The sequence below is a fragment of the Panthera pardus genome, unplaced genomic scaffold (assembly GCF_024362965.1).
Source record: "Panthera pardus isolate Hobbes unplaced genomic scaffold, ASM2436296v1 HiC_scaffold_2, whole genome shotgun sequence".
Classification (NCBI taxonomy): domain Eukaryota; kingdom Metazoa; phylum Chordata; class Mammalia; order Carnivora; family Felidae; genus Panthera; species Panthera pardus.
In genome coordinates this window covers 11,432,692-11,452,295 of record NW_026526765.1, presented here as the reverse complement: position 1 = coordinate 11,452,295, position 19,604 = coordinate 11,432,692, and the positions used below count along the sequence as shown (strand labels likewise).

General features: G+C 48.1%; 1 protein-coding gene across 6 annotated transcripts in view; it reads right to left on the bottom strand.

The window, feature by feature from the left end:
* Positions 1-18,657, bottom strand: part of TRIO (trio Rho guanine nucleotide exchange factor) — a 354,644-nt gene extending 335,987 nt beyond the window's left edge. For 3 of the 6 annotated variants that reach the window (XR_008423663.1, XM_053906893.1, XM_053906892.1), the window contains exon 1: positions 17,971-18,654. Coding sequence is in view for 5 of the 6 variants with exons in the window: in XM_053906893.1 (XP_053762868.1) it covers positions 17,971-18,127 (157 nt within the window). In the remaining variant the exon portion in view is untranslated. Of the gene's footprint in view, positions 1-16,873; positions 16,929-17,970 lie in introns of those variants that run through there. The other 3 variants (XM_053906894.1, XM_053906890.1, XM_053906891.1) reach the window with 3 other exon arrangements.
* Positions 18,658-19,604: the final 947 nt, after the last annotated feature.

Genomic DNA, 19,604 nt, shown 5'->3' with positions numbered 1-19,604 from the left:
AATTATGCCTTTAGTCTGCTCGTATAGCAGAAAGGAAGACTGGTCGGCGAGTTCCTCAATGAACCAGGATCTTCTCCTTCAAGAAGGCTGTTCCTGTCACAAATGAGCTACACTCAACTTTCTCCGTTATCTCCAGATACGTAAATGAGATGATTCTGTAAACTGCACATATCACACCTTACACAGAACTGGCCATGGCCCGATAACCCACAACCAATTCGTGTGCCTTGCCATAACAGAGTGGTTCCTACACCGTTGTGCACCTGAATTACCGGTAGGGCACATCCAAAGTCCAGATTCCAGGGCTCTATTCTAAAACTACTCCATCAGAATCGCTAGGGATTCTATAATTTAAAGAAACTTTCCAGGTGGGGCACTTAGCTGGCTCAGGAGGAAGAGCATGCAACCCTCGACCTCAGGGTTATCGGTTCAAGTCCCATGCTGGGTGTAAAGATTACTAAAAAAAAATTTTTTTTAACTTTAAAAAAAGAACTTTTCAGGCAATTCTGACGTAGCCCAGTTGAAGAACCACAGGTGTAGATGACAAGCATCTGCGGTGCCCTGTGCTGGCAGCCCAGCAGCTCATACTCAGAAGGACTAACCCCATCCCAACAAAACCTGACGCAGAGCGCTGTCCACACCAGGTGCCCTGCCAGCACTGACAGCCAGCGTGAGGCCAGAAGAGGATGGACAAGTGCCGTTTCCCAAACTAAGTGAGGCCTGAGTTGAGTCAGTTAAGACAGCCAAAAAGATGAGGGAACACCCAATACAAAAACAGGTGGCAGACCACAGACACAGAATGGGGGAGGGGAGCACGGGGCTCACAGAGGCTGATAGGGCCACGCTGACCAGAAGCTTCTCCCGAGGCTGGCCCAGCTAGCCCGGATGGTGTGACGAGGTCTGAAACTCAGAAATGTGTGTCCATGACTCACACAAGGCCTTGGTCACAAAGCACCCTTTCTAGACCAGCAAAGAAAAAGAAGAGTGTAGGTCATGGAGAACAGAGAATGGTTCTTCCCTAGCCTTTACTAAAACCCTCATCTGTGACACAGGAAAATACCACATCCATCGAGAATGTGCGATAAATGAGACCTAATATTCTATGCCTTTTAAGGAGCATCTCGGATTTCATTTTCACCTTGAGGGCGATTCCAATTAGGTAGACGTGAGCGAGTTGATCACCTCTTACAATTTTAATTTCTACATTATTCCCCAGCACATCTTTAAAAGAGGCCAAAAGAGGGAATCTGCCTAATCATCTTGCCTCTTTAGAATATAAACTCCCACTGGCCAGAGTATTATTTCTGTCTTCTCCAGCTGTACGGCACCTGGCATGTTGATGCTGCTCAGGGATAAACAGCCCATTCATGACACAGTCCCATGTATACTGAATAATGCCCATAAAGTCCTTTGAAGATGAAAGCCACTTCAAGTGCTAAGTAATTCTGAGTTAGGCATTTAAGACTGAGAAACAAAGATGACAGACCAAACACCATAAAAAGGTCACCGCCCAGCAGGAAGGCTCTTGTTCTGCCAGACCTCTGGTCCTTTCGCAGGCATGCCACACAGCAGACCAACCCCAATGTGCTTTATGTGTTTTTAATGTATATAATCAGGGGGAAAGGCTTCAAAATGCTACAAAGCATGGAAGTCTTCAGTGGCTCAGGGGTGGGGAGAAATGAGTTGGGGGTTGTTTTCTCATTTCTTCTCTACATTTGGAAACTTGGCGACCAATGAGCCCTCTTTAAAAAAAAAAAAAAAAAAAAAAGTCTTCATGGTTTGTTTCTTTCAGGGACCATCCCCTAAAGTAATTTCAAAGCCCCACAAATTTTTCCTTTCTGAGAAGTCTCCTAAGTGGAAGCTAAAATACTCTGCATCAAGTGTCATCTCGATTCTAAAACAGGCACAATGAAAATTACAGCAGAGCATATGCGATTTTATGCAAATTCATAGTTTCTGTCTTAGAGTCTAACACGTACTCCACGTCTCAGTCGTGTATGCGAGTGAGCAGAACGGATGCCAGTGTTCACGAATACAGAACTCACACTAGCAAGAGCACCCTGCCTGCAAGTCCTACTGCAAAGACATTGTCTGTCCCTGCAACCTCCCCAGAGTGTTTATTAAAGACTAAAGTACCACCAGCTTGAACTATTTCAGGTGTGCCTTCCACTATCCCACAACACCCACCCAAGCAAAGGTGTCCTGTCCTCTTTGACTGAAACCCTCTAAAGCTTTCACCGAGAGTTAATCCAAAGTTTTCTAAGAAATCACCAAATATACCATCAAATCATAACTGAACTCCATCAGATCTTACCCATGATACTACTCTCTTTCAAAGGAGTCATTTCATTGCTTTCCCTCCCTGACACCAAAAAAACAGGAAGTAGGAAGCTCCCTAATGGTGTCAAAGGCCTCGGTGTGATGTGCACAGCAGAGCAGGGGAAACCATCAGCAGGCTGACCCTGAGTTCACCCAGATACCCACTTTTGAAAGAAGGTCACTATGCACTTGGCATCCTCACGTCTGTCCCTAGGAGCTACCTGATCTGCGGCAAGTTAAAAAAACCTCTCCGAGCTCCCTTCCTCAGGTATCAAATGGATGTCACTTCACTATGTACCTTGCAGGGGACTAGGAAAATTAAATAGATGGTGCACAGTAAGCTCTCAATAAATGAAGCTGTTTGAGAATATGAAATGTGTTACCAATTTAGCCATGACCTTTTTTCCTCTTCTGTTAATACATAACTTACATACTACAAAATTCACCGTTAAAGTATACCATTCATGGGGCACCTAGGTGGCTCAGTCGGTTAAGCGACCAACTTCAGCTCAGAGCAGGACCTCACCGTTCATGAGTTCAAGCCCCGTGTCAGGCTCTGTGCTGACAGCTCAGAGCCTGGAGCCTGCTTCAGATTCTGTGTCTCCCTCTCTCTGCCCCTCCCCTGTTCGTGCTCGCTTGCTCTCTAAGAATAAATAAACATTAAAAAAAAATTTTTTAACAAATAAAGTATACCATTCACAGCACCTGAGTGGCTCAGTCAGTTAAGCATGGACTTTGGCTCAGGCCATGATCTCACAGTTTGTGAGTTTCAACCCTGCATCGGGCTCTCTGCTGTCAGCTCAGAGCCCACTTTGGATCCTCGGTCTCTCTCTCTCTGCTCCTCCCTCGCCCGTGCTCTCTCAAAAATAAATAAAACGTTAAAATAAAAAATAAAGTACACCATTCAGTGGTTTTTAGTACATTCAGTGTTGTGCAACCATAGCCACTACCTAATTTCAGAACATCTTTATCACCCCAAGACTTTCTCCAGATTGCCTGACCCATTAGCAGTCATTCCCACTCTCCCTAGGCATGACCTTTTATTCTCCAAATTTTCTAAATATCAAAAGCCTTTCCTGGGTGTCTGGCTGGCTCAGTTGATGGAGCACTCAATATCTGATCTCAGGGTTGTGAGTTCAGGCCCAACACTGGGCATGAAGCCTATTAAAAAAAAAAAAAAGCATAAAATATTAGTAAGCAAATTATGATTCTTCTTTCTTGCTAAAATGTCTAGTTGTAGAACTTCTACAAGTACAGAGGCCAAATTTTCCAGAACAAGATCAAATACGCATGAGGACATTTATAGGAAATACAGAACACAATGCAGGAAATCAAGACTATCTCCCCAAATCAAGGCCCTATGTTCTGTCATATTTTAATGTTGGAAAACACCAAACAGCAAATACTTTGCCTGTAACATAAGATCTGCACCTACCGTTCCACAATTTCTAGAACTGAGTACACGCAAACGCACTTCCCGCACTTCCGGAAACCCCGCACTGAAGCAGAAACCACGTTGCTGCCACATTAAATTCATGCAGGTGGTTTCCGAGAAGAAACACTTAACTCAATGAAGGGCAGCAAGCAACTGTCTCCCAAGTCCTGACTCATGACTTCCTCCAACATAGGAACTCCGCTCCTTCCCCAATCAGGGGACTGTGGATTCCTGAGAAAGGACCCCACCCATCGAGGGCCCGTGGCCCTCTCACCACCCACTCTGCATCTCAACGCTTTCCTTTCTCTTCTTCCTCCATTTGGGCAATTAGTACCGAGAGGAAGATGATAAACTGTCTTTCCCATAACAGGTGTCATCTTCATAAACTGTACTTACCAGAAATTAATCTCCCTTTCTTATTTGGCAACTCCTTATTTTTCAATTTTGTGCTTCAACATCACCAGAAAGTGAGCTGTTGATGGAGTCTGGCAGCTCTTTTCTTAAACATGCCTCTGGGGAGTTCCAGCGCATGACTTCATCTGTTTTCTTTGGATGATTAACTGACAAAGCCCTGAGCTGAAAAGCTGACCACTAACTGCCGATTTGAACAGTTTAAACTTGAAGATGTAGGTTCGCTTATCGCAGTGGTGTCGGCTAGAATTTGAAACTACTTTCCGCCTATTCTTGGATTGAGCGAGTCAGTAAAGATCATGAGGGTTAAGGGGAGCCTTCAGTGTTCAAGAAGGGAATTGCAAATTTGGGAAAGGGAAGATTAAATGCACCCTGTGGCTCTGGACTGGAATTGAAGGCGTGAGTATAAACTCATGGTTGTTATTCTATTTTTTCTAATTTTTTAAAAATGTTTACTTATTTTATTTTGGAGACAGAGCGTGCATGGGGAGGGGCAGATAGAAAGAGACAGAGAATCCCAAGCAGGCTCCTTGCTGTCCGCGCCAGCCCCCATGCAAGACTTGAACGCATGAACCATGAGATCATGACCTGAGCCGAAATCAAGAGTTGAGAACTAACTGAGCCACCCAGGCGCCCCCACTCATGGTTACTTTAGACAGACAGATGCAGAAAGAGATAGTGACATGTGTGCATCTGTGACATTATATACGCATGTGTACACATATATGCATGTGTATACATACACAAACGCTTCCTAGCCCTGGCCATTGACTGGTTCTAGACGCAATAATGACACCCCTGTACCAATGAACACACTTAGGCCCAGACTGTGTTTCTAAATACCATTTCTCTACTAAAATGAACCAGGGTGTCTTGAAGAAGCGGCTGATTACATGGCTGCAGTAAGAAAAGTACAACACAAGCCTGGAACATCTTATTGTGTCAGAAAATAGCAAAGAGCTCAGAAAATGATAGTGACAAGTCACAAAAGATAAAGGAGCCAGTCTGAAAGGACTCCCACTGGCCAAATCTTGGAAAATTTGAGCATCAAACGAAAAAATGATAGCAAAGGATTATAACCTATTGAATACAATAGGACCCCAGGAGGACATATTTACATAAATAAATAAATAGGGCAGAAGGAAAAGCTCTTCCTTATCGTAGAAAGTCAGGGAAACACAAGGAATAATGAAGTTCGAAAAATCACCATTTCACAACCATCCGAGTAATCACTGATTCCAGCAAAAATCATCTACAGATGCTACAACCAGCAAATGAAAGTCAGGAAAGGAGCAGGATTTGACATAGTCTCAAATCATCTCGCAACAAAACATTAACTGTAAGGAAACACTACAGTGGAGAAACCCGGTAGTCACCACCTGAACCAATGCCCCACATGGGGCTGCTGACAGCTGCATCCCTGACAGGGCGCTCTGGGACCTTCTGCCACAAAAGCACAACCTGGATCTAGTCACAAGGAATCCTACCACCCACACTCAGGAACGGTCACCCAAAGAACTGACTGGAATCTTCGAAATACAGGGGTAACAAGAGAGACTGGAGGAATGTTCCAAATTAAAGAAAACCTAGGAGACACAACAACTCAATGTAGTATGTGGTCCTGGATGGAATGCTGGACCACAAATACTTTTAATTGCCAAAAAGGACATTTCTGGAACAGCTGGTTACATTTTACTAAGGTCAGTACATTTAGGTAGTAACATTGTATCAAATTAATGTCCTGATATGGATCATCATGTGAATGAATGTCATTCCTCTTAGAAAATACACAGCAAGCCACCATGTAGAAGTAAAGGCATCATCAACTCTGAAACTTACTCTCAAATGGTTCAGAAACAAAATCGCATGCAAATTTTATATACATATAAACACACACACACACACACACACACACACACAGAGGGGCAGGGGAAGATCGTGCACACGCATGTGTGGTGAAATAGAAACAGATAGGGAATCTGAATCTGAGTTATTTCTCTTTGAACATGAGTTCTGGCTTCTCAAAACAGACCTACCTGCCCCCACCCCCAAAAATAAACCCCACAAACTTTACACGTAATCAGCAATGAAGACATGAACCAACTAAGCCAAAAGTAACACAGTGAAATCTCACTTCAACTGAGTTGATATGGATTCGAGCTTGGTACCTCCTTTCGTTGGGTTAAAAATCAAAGACAAACCATAACGACCATGTCAAAAGTAACCCATAATCTCACATTAAACAGCAGGCTAGTCCTATTCTTTTAGTTCCAGAAATTTTTTAAAAACAAGAATTAAATAAAAACGGAAAAACCTGAAACCCTTGGAAAGTCTTTGAGCAAACCAGGAGGAAACAAAAATGTGGATTTCCAGAGCACAATACATCTCCAGGTTATGTAATGTCTACACTCACAACAGCAGCGTTTCCATCATCCCCTGACTGAAATACGAAAACTCTAAGGGAGCCGTGCAGTTGCTGAGACCCACACAGAGACAGAACGTGGTTCCAGTGTGGAAAGGCCGCCGGGAGTCCCTGCAGGCATGAACCTGACCAGCATCCCAGAGGACCAGGCCACAGTAGGGACGGGGACAGGTGAAGTGTCACAGACAAAAATGCACCCCACAGGTGGAGAAATCTACAACACACCACGCTGAAAGGACGGTGGAAAACAATCCTGTTCCCCAGGACCCCATCATCATCCACACGCACGTTTCCACGAATAACAGCAAAAAAAAAAAAAAAAAAAGAGAGGCTGCAACAAAATAGCTACACGGAGAGAACCAGGAGTCACCACACCCACCTTATAAAATTGTCCCCAGAAGAGCAGCTGAGCATGGCCCCGCCCCAGTCCCCCGTCCTCAGAAAGGAAGACCCAGTAATCCTTATAATGTGTCAGACACAGCAAGCTGCCGGCCGCTCCCCGCCCTTCTCACACTTCCCTCCGCCAACCCCCGCCAACCCCGCCAACCCCGACCCGACAGCCACCACAGGGGAGGCCTCCCACCCAGCCCTTGGGGGCAAGTCCACACAGCCAGGGAGCCAGAGGACCAGCCTTTCTCCCCCACCACCAGGATCCCTCCCAAGGATCCCGAGACAGGGGAGAGCCGGCAGAGCAAAACTCACGCGGCCAACATGCCTCAAATGAAGAGCTAGGTTGCTAGGATTATTTATGTAAAAAGGAACATCGGTTTTAATTAGGTGAGAAGAGGACCGGCACAGAAGCTAAATTACAGGGCCCAGACCAACCTGAAAACAAAAACGCCTGCTATATCCTGGAATCTTTCACTCAACTCTGCTTGATGTGTGACTTGTAAATTATAGCTTCGATCCTCAACACACAAGAATATACGTATTCAATTTTAAAGATCTGAAAATTACAACACAGGATCCTATGGGAAGCTGTACAGAGTGAGGGCCCTCTCCACTCCCTCCGTCACGGAGGGCTTTGTGGTCTGGCAGCCCTGGGCGTCAATTCCAGCCCAGGCCCTCACCAGCAGCGCAAACTGGGGTCATTCATTCCACCTCACCAGAGGCTGAGGTGTTCACACTGACCCAGAAGCCAGCACCTGCTGGCAGGGGGGATGTGACTTGGGGCCCTTCCCCGCTCATCCTCCCTCCCTCCCTCCTGCTCGTTGTCTCGCAAAATAAATAAATAAATAAACTTAAAAAAAAAGAAACTCAGATGGCGGTAGAGAAAATAGTTAACACCACAACTTCACCAGGTTTTCTTAAAGGACAGCATCGGCATTAACAGTATTTGGGGGAAAAAATAAAGATCGTATTTTAAATATCATCCTGTGAGCTTCCAAGAAAGTTATTGCTTTGTGGACGCACTTATTCTACTCTCCTCTGAAGCATAATTCCAAAGGTTCTATCTGACCCCCTATGACTGGAGGTCCTGGCCTCCCACACGACTCTGGCAGCTGCTGCTGGAGATTTAGATTCCAGCAAGAGCAAGGGCAGCACGGGAGAGGCAGCGGCCGTTCCAGTCTGCCATCTTCCTCGTTTCCCAAAATACGGCCCCAGATCCCCAAGGAAGTTGTCAGAGGAAATTTACAGTGATCTCACCTCAAGCCTGCGTCAGGTTTACAGTCAAAGGTTTGCAGCAGTTTGGTTCAGGAGACAGGTTCAGGAGAAGGGACCTACAGGCTGGTCCCTTCGGTGAGACGGGACTTCACACAATGCCATGAGGAAGGAGAGAAATGCCTGGCAATGAACCCTGCAAAGTTTGTTCTCGGGAACTACAGTTAAATATTGAGAAAGAAACACATACACAGACCAGCTAACAAAATGCTGAAATCAAGGACTCTGTCACAAAGCCCCTCCCCTGTGAGAGCAGAGGCAACCAACCCATCAGGGGACAAGTGAACTCAACTGCCACATGAAAAAAAAAAAAAACGTATGGCCTGGAAACCATCAAATTAGTATCAGTTCTCAAGGCTCCTGAACCCAAGACATATGAGGACAAGTGCAACAGCACTGAGATGGAGGTGAAATAACGCTAAAAGTCATGTGTGAAATACATCGTGGCTCTGTGCGATCTGGTCTTTCAGTCAGTGGTCGTCCCTGGCATGCCAGCTGTCATCACTGCGGTACTGAAAAGGGCGTTGAGGGCTGGAGATAACTTCTCATAGTTTCAAACAAGAAACATCTATTTGTTTAGTATCAGGCTAATGAGGAATTTATTCCAGTTATTTGGATGCCAAAATATTAAGTAATTTAAACTGCACAGACTTCATTACATGAGACTAATTAGAAATATTTATAATTTCCGGTCAAAGTATTGTTTCCCAGTATCTGTGTGTAACTTCAGAACAAACAATAGAAGAATTAGACTTTGGGGCCTTTACCAAACTAATAAAGTTATCCAAAAACTTATATATATATATATATATGCGCACATATATGTATATATATATATATACATATGCACATTTTTTCCCCTGTAGATCCTAGCATATCTGTCATGCAGAACAAGGACTAAGTAAATGCAAGGAAGAAAACGTAAAACTTTCAGAATCTGAATAAGCCAGGAGTGCCCTCCCATAGGGTTGCAGAGGTGATGTTCCACAACAGCTGGCAGTAAAGAAGGAATCCTTGAAAGGTGGATCAATGTCAGACTAGGAAGTACAAGGAATAAACAATGGAAAACAACTTCTTACAAGCATTTCACATGCATAATTTGCAAATTAAAATTAAAACACTTTGCCCTAGAGCACACGTCATTCATACATGTGACTTCGCATATACTAGGGGACATGGGTTCTTTTAAAATAGATTTCAGGGACGTCCCGGGGGGCTCAGTCGGTTGAGCAGCAGACATTGGGTCAGGTCATGACCTCACAGTTCACTTTGCGGGTTTGAGCCCCAAATGGGGCTCTGCATCAGGCTCTCTGCTGTCAGCACAGAGCCTGCTTCAGATCTGCTGTCCCCATCTCTCTCTCTCACCCTCCCCTGCTCAAGCTCGCTCTCTCTCTCTCTCTCTCTCAAAAATAAACATTTAAAAAAAATAGATTTCAAATATCAGTGTCTGATATATTCCTACATTCCTTCTTGCTTTGAGACCACCATTCCACAGAATCCCAAAGTGAGGTGTTTTCCAAGATCTATACATACATACATAGACACGAAAAAAAAGAAGATACCAAGAAACCCTATCTAAAATTATTCAAGGATTATACTTTCAAATTTGAATTGTGTTTTTCCCAAGTTCAAGAATAGCTTTATTTTGTGGTTATGAATCTTAAATGCGGGGACTAACGCTTTATAAATGCATTCATCAATCATCAATACTGCAGCAAAGTCAGTTCTACCTGAGAAGGCCCAAGAACAGAGGGCTAATGGCCTCACACAGAAACAAATGTGGGAATAACACCCTCTGCCCCAAATGAAACTTATCCTTAGAAATTCCTTCTGTAACACCAGGAATACTGAGACAGTACAGACCATCGCACATTTACTACTCTTCTATCTGGACAGCGACAAAAACTCACCAGAGTGGGTAAATTTGAAGCAGGAAAAATGGTGACTGTTCATATCTAAAGATAGGGCTTAAGTCAGCAGACTTGACTTACATGCCATATGGATTCCCCAAGTTAACGCTTCTTGCAGAACCCAAGAAAAGGATATTTATTTCCTCATAACTACCTTTGAAGTTTCCCTAGTAATTACACAAGTTTGGTCCCACTGGTCAAGGCAGTCTGGGGGACTACTGTTATCTTTCAAATCAATAGGAAATCTTTTGGAATTAACTGGGTTTTGCTCTAGCTTAACTAGAGAAATAACTTAATTGGATTTGGGTTTTGTTGATATCTCATTGTTTTAAAACTATTTACATTTCCTTGATTACTAGTGGAGCTGGCATTTATTTGTGGTACTTCTCTGAATTATCGGTTTGCCTGTTTTCCTTATGGATTGTCTTACTGACTTGAGGAAGCCCTTTTTTTCTTACAGGTATAGAATTCTTTGATTTGTAATGAAATGTTTACTCCCAGTTTGTTATCAGCCTTTTTTTTTTAATGTTTTAAATTAACATACAACAAAACTAATGGGGGGCGGGGGGTGCAGGTCTATGTATTTTAACACATATAATCAGCAACACAGCCAAGATACAAAACAGCTCCATCATCCCCCAAAATGCCCCTCATGCTGACCCTCTGTAGTCATGACCTTCCAAACCCTAACGCCTGGCAATCAACCAATCTGTTCTCTCACTGTCCTGTCTGTTTGAGAATGTCACAGAAGTGGAATCATTCAACATGAGACTGCCTTCCTTTACGCAGCATTAACTGAGTGGGGTGCACCACAGTTGATCTGTTCACACCTACAATGTTTGAATGCTAATGGCAACATAAGACTGCAAAGGGCCCCCAACCCTTCCCAGCAGCAGGATGGTAACAGCAGCAGACCACGTACTTCTCTTCTGGAACTGCAGAGAAAGAGCAGAGGGTTCGCAGAACTGCCAGGACTCTGCAGAAACCCCTCCTAAAGAAAAGCCAAGTACAATTCATCACTGTCCCTAACAGGACCACAGACTGTAAGAAAATCAGCCTGATTAACTCACATGAACACCACTAACCCAAAGTACCCTAGACCTAGAATCTATTCTTTACTTCGACAACGTCTTCATTACGCTTTCTCTGTCAGTGTAACCACTAAAAGGTACTAATTTATGACAAAGCCCAAATAGAGTAATGCTTCCAAAATACAAGATTTGCTCTGCAGATTTCTCCACATTCCTCACCAACCAGACAAGAGTAGACATGTGGCTAATTAAAACAGTCAGTAATCTAAAAGTCAAGTATATTTATCACCAAAATGAAGTTCTTTATTTCCACAGCACATCTGGCATTAGACCAAATATTACAGAGTCACAGGAAAAAAAACAAAACAAAACAAAACAAAACAGAAGCTACACCCTTTCCCCAGCTTAACAATCTGCCACATGCTTGGAAAAGTCTGCACACACCTGCCCTTCTGCCCTGGACATATAACCTTTCCCAGAGAGCAGGTGGTTAGTAATTTGGGTTTCCAGGGGCTTCCTCACATGGAGAAGAACAAAAAGGAGGAAATTAAGACCAAAACTATTCAGTAAGCACACTACGTGTCCCCATCCATGAGGAAGAAGTGAAAATGAGTACTTGTGCACTTGCTGACCATTACACAGCAGAGATGTGTGCCCACGAACAAGAATGTCTGCAAGGAAGGCTTAATAATGTCAAAAGGCTGGGAGACGACACTGGAAATTCTAGCCAGATATCTCCTTTTCCTCTTTATAAACTGGCAGAGATGGAGTGAAATCAGGGTCTCGCAGGGGCTGGGCACTGTGGTGAGTGAGGAGGCAAAGGTCCCAAGAGGCAAGACCTCCACTATGGCCACAGGAGGCCCAGAGACGGTGGGGAGAGGAAGGCGGAGGAGGGGAAAGCAGCAGCAGCAAACCAATGCTTTGCAGGGCCCTGTTCCCAGTCCCTCCCTCCTTTTCTCCTTCTTGGTCCTTTCCCCTCAGTTAAGAGGCGCTGTGACAGGAACTCCCAGGTGGCTCCAGTGAGTAGTACATCAGCCAGGATTCCTAAGTGCCAAGGTCACCGAGCAGACTCCCCATACATGCTCATTTCCTTGCCCACTGCTCTGCTAAACAGCTCATCCACAGAATCTAGAGTAGGACGAGACAGAGAACTCTGTCCCGCTATCTAATCCCGCCTGCCCCTCTCTCCAACCGTGGGCCCATCCAGATCCCTGCCTGCCATCAGCTTCAATGGGGCTGAGAAGCAAGGAGAAGTTATAAAAGATGGCACTCTCCATCCACAAGACAAATAACACAGTCACTGCTGGCAGCTCACCCAAGTCCACTCAGATGAACACTTGGGAGAGGAAGGGATGAGACGGACATCAGAGCAAGCCACCACCTTCCACCAAAATGCACCGCGAATCTCCCTCCAACCCACTTCTTCTCTGTCCACGGAGTAGCTACTGTTCCCACCAGTGGCACTACTGACATTTGTCAAGACAACGCACTTAAGGAAATAAAAACCAATTCATTATAAAATTGAGGAGGAATGAAGGGGGTTGTTAAGACTGCTTTTTATAGTAAAACACAATTCATCCCTATCAACAGAAGTGATTTTTACGAGGCAGTAAAGTGTGGCTATTGATTAAGAATTTGACTTTTCTCTGGAATTCCGCCAAGGATGTCAGATAAAATTTTATTTTCTCAGTACAGGAATCAAGTAAATTAACTTAAAATAAATACCGGATACAGCTGACTTACATTATGACAGCTTCAAACACACCTTGCACTTTCAGTTAGAAACAAATCCCAAATTTATCATAACATTTCAAAGGTCTAGAAAGACCATCCTAATCACTTTTCTTTTTTTTTTTTTTTTTCAACGTTTTTTATTTATTTTTGGGACAGAGAGAGACAGAGCATGAACGGGGGAGGGGCAGAGAGAGAGGGAGACACAGAATCAGAAACAGGCTCCAGGCTCTGAGCCATCAGCCCAGAGCCTGACGCGGGGCTCGAACTCACGGACCGCGAGATCGTGACCTGGCTGAAGTCGGACGCTTAACCGACTGCGCCACCCAGGCACCCCTCACTTTTCTTTTTTTAATGTTTATTCATTTTTGAGAGACAGAGACAGCGACAGAGCATGAGCAGAGGAGGGGCAGAGAGAGAGGGAGACACAGAATCCGAAGCAGGTTCCAGGCTCTGAGCTGTCAGCACAGAGCCCGACACAGGGCTCAAACTCACAAACCCTGAGATCATGACCTGAGCCGAAGTCGGACGCTTAACCGAATGAACCACCCAGGCACCCCTAATCACTTATTTTTAATATACATTTGAGGAACATAGTTAAATCACAGGCTTCACTTTGAACTGAACCACTTGTGTCATTTATATCTTGCTTAATCATTTAAATCGTTAAAATGGCTTCATTTGAATCTTGGATGGCTAACCCGCAAAGGGAAAAATACAATATCCTGCGTCAATAAGTCAATTTACAAGGTCTCAATGAGAAGTTTCTTTCAATGATTGTTTTACTGTGCTTTGATTTCTTGAAAGTCACTTATGGGATTATTTTTAGCTATCTCTTTGCTTTCCTCTAAAACTGAACCTGAATGCCACCAAAAAAGGAGAAACTGACATTCTCAAATAACATTTTCTTTGACTCCTTTTTTCAAAATATTGAAGGTAACAAGGACTGAATTCATAATACAATAATTATTATTAGTGCTCACAGAGACCAAAGCTGCCAGACTTCTAAATATACACAGATGTAGTGTGGCCAGCTTGAGGCCTCCACTTATGTGGTGTTAGCAGCATAAATATGAAGAAAAGCATCCCTGAACGCTCCATGAGGAAATCATCATATCGAAACACAGAAAGATATGCATACTGCTCTGTCACTAAGTAACAGACTCAATTTTCTTCATATGTTCTGTTGGAAAGAAGGGCTGCAGCCAGGAGTTCAGAATAAGATCTAATGAAAGAAACCCAACACGATGGGCTGCGATGCTTCAGAATAACCACAACCTTTATTCTCTGCACATTCATCTAATGCCAACCTAAAACATGCCAGGCAGGTTAAAAATAATGCATTTATGTAAGTACCCCCCCCCCCCACACACACACACACTCTTGCAAGGTTAAATAGAGAGCTCTGAAAGAATGATTTATTGCCACAAGAATACAGCCCCAAAATAGATTGGCAATAAAAGTGATTGGTCCCAGGGGGCTTGAGAACTAATGTAAGCAAAGTCCTGGCCATGAGAGGCCTCCAAGAAAGAGTGTACCACAGTCAGGGGCGCACTTTCTGGCCCTGACCCCATCCTTACTAGAATTACACTCTGAGCAAGTCACTTGACCTCCCTAGAAGCCTGATTCCCTTTCTGTAAAATAAAGAAACTGGACTAGCTCACATCTGTGATCCAACCGCCCCCCCCCTTTTTTTTTCCTTTTGAAATCTGCTTTATCTTTCCTAGAACTGAGGTCTGTGTGAAGGAGAGAAGTTTGAAATTCACTAACACCTGTGGAAAACCTCAGCTGCCCTCTAACACAGCATCGCCACATATTTCTGCTCAATCCAATTTAACACTAATTGACCTGCCTGCTGGTGCCAGGTTTATAAAAAAAGGAGAGTCGGGATTGTCAAAATGGATGGGAAGTCTCTGTGCCAAGGACCTGAGTGGGGAATGAAATGGCAACATATGAGGTAAGACCTTGATTGAGGTGGACGCTGGGTGACACAAAGCAGGGGGAAAGGGCAATCACTGCTCTGAAGCCATGAGCTCTCCATGGAAAAGTGGAGAATAACCATCAGGTGCTGAGGGCTCAGAGGGAACCACAGAATCCGAGTGGGAAGCAGCCCCTGAGCCATCCCCCCCCCCAAGTGCAAGCGCCCTAACCCCAGCACCTCTGAGACATCTCCCCCCACCAAGTGCAAGAGTCCTAACCGCAGCACCCAACTCTGAAGCTTGGCAGGTGGTGGTGCCCCTGCTGAGCACTTCCAGTAACAGAGAAATCACATGGCAGCTGATTTTATTCCCGAACTGCTCTAATTGTCTAAAAAGTCCTATTAAGCTGAAGTCTTTCTCCTTGCATCCAACCATGGGTACTAGTTTTCAATCCATGACTACAAAGTTAAAATTTAATGCAGGACAGAGAAAGGATAAAAAGGAAAGAGAATAAGGTAGCCAAGCAAACAGTTCCAGGGCTGAGAAATGAAAGGCAACCAACAGAAATGCTTTGTCTAGGACACCTTGGCAATTTTAACTACCAGGCTCTTTTTGGAAAAATGTTCACACCCTAATCTGTCCACCGCAGTCAATGAGAACCTTTTTCCTGTGTTTCTCCATCTTAGAAAAGAATGTCAGATTTTACTGATGGACTTGGCCTCTCCATTCAGTCATCCATATTCAATCAAAGCAGACAAGGAGCCCCCCACCCACCCCCGTCTGAGCCACTCTACCAGGTGAGGTCCCTACCCACAGTCCTGCTTCATCTGTCCTGACAGGTCCAAACCTCCCACCCCACCCCCCACAAATTCAACTGAATGGTCCCTCTCTACCCTCCGCTAGACATCACTGTCCTAGATGCTGCAGCCAAGATCTAGGTCAGGGATTCAGAGCTGCCCAAAGGAGGGAAAAGCACTTTAAAAAGATGTTCCAGACTTCCCCTGGGATGGGACAGTGCAACTGCTGCTACTTAAAATCTGCTCTGCCTCCTGATTCCAGATCAAACAACTAAAAGGATGGTTTGTCAAATCATTTTGGAGGCTGGAAGAAAGGAACAAACCAGTGAAAGCATTGCCTGATTTTGCCCGAAACTGAACATGGACAAGAGTCCGGGCATGGAAGCAAGCACAGGTGTAGGCATGGCCACCAACAGACTTATCTCCCCAGATAAATCCTGGGAAGAGCTACACTGACAGGGAGCAAGTTTTCTGTGGGCATTCAGTCCACCCTAATGTCTTTTGGGCTCTTCTTAGCAAAAGAAGTAATTTCTCTACTGTGCATAATAAAGATGTAAGAAAGTCTGGTCTCACAAGCACCAAAAATTCCATCTCCAGGGCACAGGAGCCTTTCTAACAGAGAGAGGCTGAATTCCGCACAGAATCTATTATTCCGTGACAGGTGGTAGAAACAGAGAAAAGACAGGCTAGACTTTAGCTTCAGGGCATGAAGAGAAGACGTCCCAGTTCTGCTGTTAGGAGGTAAAAGGAGGCTGCTCAATCCGGCTAGCTAGTTGCACCCCCCCCCAAAAGGGGGGGGGAGCTTTCATTTGAAGGAGTTCATGTTTTCCTAAACCTTTGCTTTCTGCAAGGACCTCACGCGGAGAGAGAGAGAGCACTAGGAAGTATATTAACCCCAAGCTGACACTGTAGAGTCGGTGTATGTCAGTCCCAGCCACATCCAATCTGTTAAAACGACTCAAAAATAACCCCGCTTGGCAAAGATCAAGAAAACGAGGGAAAGACCGTGCTACACCAGGCATCTACTGGCACTAACTTCTACCTCCGACCATCGCCCTCCCGCTGCAAACTGCTTCTGGTGACCCCGAATACCGAATTTGAAAGAGGCCTGGAAGAAACGTGAACCGCCGGCCACCAGCGCGCGCCCCATCATAGGCCGCTCCCCAGACGTCCCAGCCCCGCCGTCCTCACCAGCACCCAGCACACGCCCTCCGCCCGCCGGGCCCGGCCGCAGACCTGGCCCGCCCTTCTCTGTTCTCCAGCGCGGAGTCTGCATCCTCCCGGCCCCGCGCCCGCCCGATCAGCGTGCGCTCCGGGCTTCGGGCCCCCGAGGCCATCGCCGCCGCCGCCCGCTCCTCCGCTGCCGCCCGGACGCGCGAGCAGACCGGACTGGGGCGGGGTAGGGGGGGGGCGGACGAGGGGCGCGGGGGCGCGGTCCCGACTCACGCGGGATCTGGGCCCAGGCTGGAGGCGCCGCCGCGGGGGTCCCGGGGACGCCCTGTCACGCCCCCCAGACCTCCTCCCCGCGGGACTGCAGCCAAGCTCACCTCTCCCACGGGCACCCCCTCCTCGCTGGAGAGACACCCGGCCACCTGGCACTGCCTCCACCTCCAAGCCACCCAGGCAGTGCTCCGCGCGCCTGGCTCCCCCAGGGCCGCCGCGCTCCCAGATGTCCCACCCGGGCCGCCCCCGGAGACAATGGCTCACCCGCCTCCCGGCCCGCCGCGCTTCAGCTCGGCCACCTCCCCCCTCCCTGGGCAGCGGGTGCCATGGCTTCCCCGTTTCACAGAAGCCTAGGCAGCGGCCAGGGAGGTGACAGGCTGGAGGACCGAGCAAAGAAACCGGGCTGCTAATGGGGTCGAGGAGGGGCCAGGTACAAATCGGCCACAGAGACCGGCCCAGATGAGAGCCGCTCTCCCGGGTCCGGCCCCGCCACCCCCGTCCGCTCGGCCTCCGGGGCAGGGGCCTCCGCCCTCACCGTCCCCGCCGCCGACTCCTCGGCCCTCCCGCAAAAGAGACAAAGAGCCGGCGCCCCAACCCGTGGAGCGGTGGCCACCGGGGGCGGGGGACGGGAAGATTTTACCCCGGAACGAGGGGCGGGCGCAGGGAAGGGCCAGTCGGCGGCGTCCGGGCCGAGCCGCGGCCCGCGGGGCGGTGCGGGCAGTGGGACACGCCGGTGGAGGTCCGGGAGACCGGGCGTGGGGGTGCAGCAGCCCGGGCCAGAGCGCGCCGGGCCCTACGAACGGGCGAGCACCGGGCGCGCCGGGACTCGCGGACCGCGCCTCCGCGGCGGGCTTGGCCGAGCGCGCGGGCAGCGCCGCAGTTGCACTCACCGGATCGGAAGAAGGCCGCGATGTCGGCCAGGTCCTTGGCAGCCTCCTCGGCCCCCTCTCCCGCGCCGCCCCCGCAGCCCGAGCCCGCCGCGCTGGCCGTGGCGGCGGGGCCGGAGGACGCGGCGGGGGCGGCGGCGCCGCCGCTGCTGCCGCTCATGGCTGCGGCGGCGCCCGCAGCCGCGCCCGGCTCGGGCCCCGCGCCCCTAGCGCCGCGTGCCGCCCGCTCCGCGCCGGGCCTGGCGGCGCCGAGCGCCCAGCTGCCCGCGCCCGGCGCGCGGACGCAGAGCCCTGGGGCGGCAGCGGGCGGCGGCGGCGGCGGCTCCGCCAAGGGAGCGCGCCCACATAGACGAGGACTCCGCCCGGTAGCCGCGAGCCGGCCGCGGGGCGGGGACGCGGAGCCACGGCCTCGGCGGCGCCGCCGGCCGGAGCGCGGGCAGCAGCGCGCGCCGCGCGGGACACGCAGTCGCAAGGGCGGGGGCCCGTGGCCGGCAGGAGCTCCGGGATCACGGGCGCCGGCGGCAACCGCGAGCCTCCATCTTGATTTCAAATGGGGAAGGAAGGAGGGGGAGGGGGAAAATCACGGCTGAGGGAACCCGGGTGAAAGGAAAAGGGAGAGCAGGGAAAGGAGAGGAAGGAAAAAAAAAGAGGGGCTTCGGGAATTTCCGGCGAACATCGTCAGGGACCCGAGCGTGGGCTCGGCGGGTGGGCGGGGCCTGGCGGGAGGGGCGGGGCCGCGCCCGGCGGCCGGACGCCCGGAGAGCCGGCGGGCGGCTGCGTGAATGCTCAGCGGCGCTTCTAGTCCTCCGCCCGGGTAGCTCCAGCCTTTGAAAGGAGCAGGAACGCTCCCACCAGCGGGGGCGGACCTTTCCTGCGGCCGGCACGGTCCTCCGAGCGCTTGAGCTGGGTGTTACAGACGTCGCTCGCGGGAACGGGTGACTCAGGCACCGGGCTGGCATTGGCACGTAGACCGGGCTCCATAATAGTTGTTGAATGAACAGAGCGCATGGAAACAGTCCCAGAGGCGAGTGGGGCACGTCTGAACTCCTGGGGGTACAAGTCTTCTCGTCTGTAGAATGAGAGTCCAGACTCACAGCTCCTGTCCTTATTCCACCAAAACGTAGAGAATGGGGAAGGTGGTGAGAGCTGGGAAAACCGAAGGAAATGAGGAATGGGTGACACCCACCCCGCTTTATGGGAGTTCTGTGTCACACCAGAATTTGACAAATATTCAAGTACAAAACGTTTTTGACGTGGCTGCGAGAGGAATGAGCAGAAGGTATGGGTTTCAGAAGTTAAAGGATCCAATGCTGAGAGTCAGGAACATTGATTTAAAAAAAAAAAAAAAGAAAACACGGATGTTGAAACCACTGTAATGCATACGGGAAAGGAACAATTAAATAAAGGGTGGGTAGTGGACACCAAGTTTTACACTGTCAGAGAGGGAGGTTACAGGTGAACAAGACGAGGAAGCTAAATGAGTCTTGTGGTACTGGGTTAGAGTTGGAGACATCGGTATGAACCCATGATGAGCTTAATACAGATATATAAAAAGATCTGCAGATATGTGTCTATGCATGGGTTAGTCCACATACATGTATTTCCTTGCTGTGTCAGCTGAGTGGACTTAGAAATTA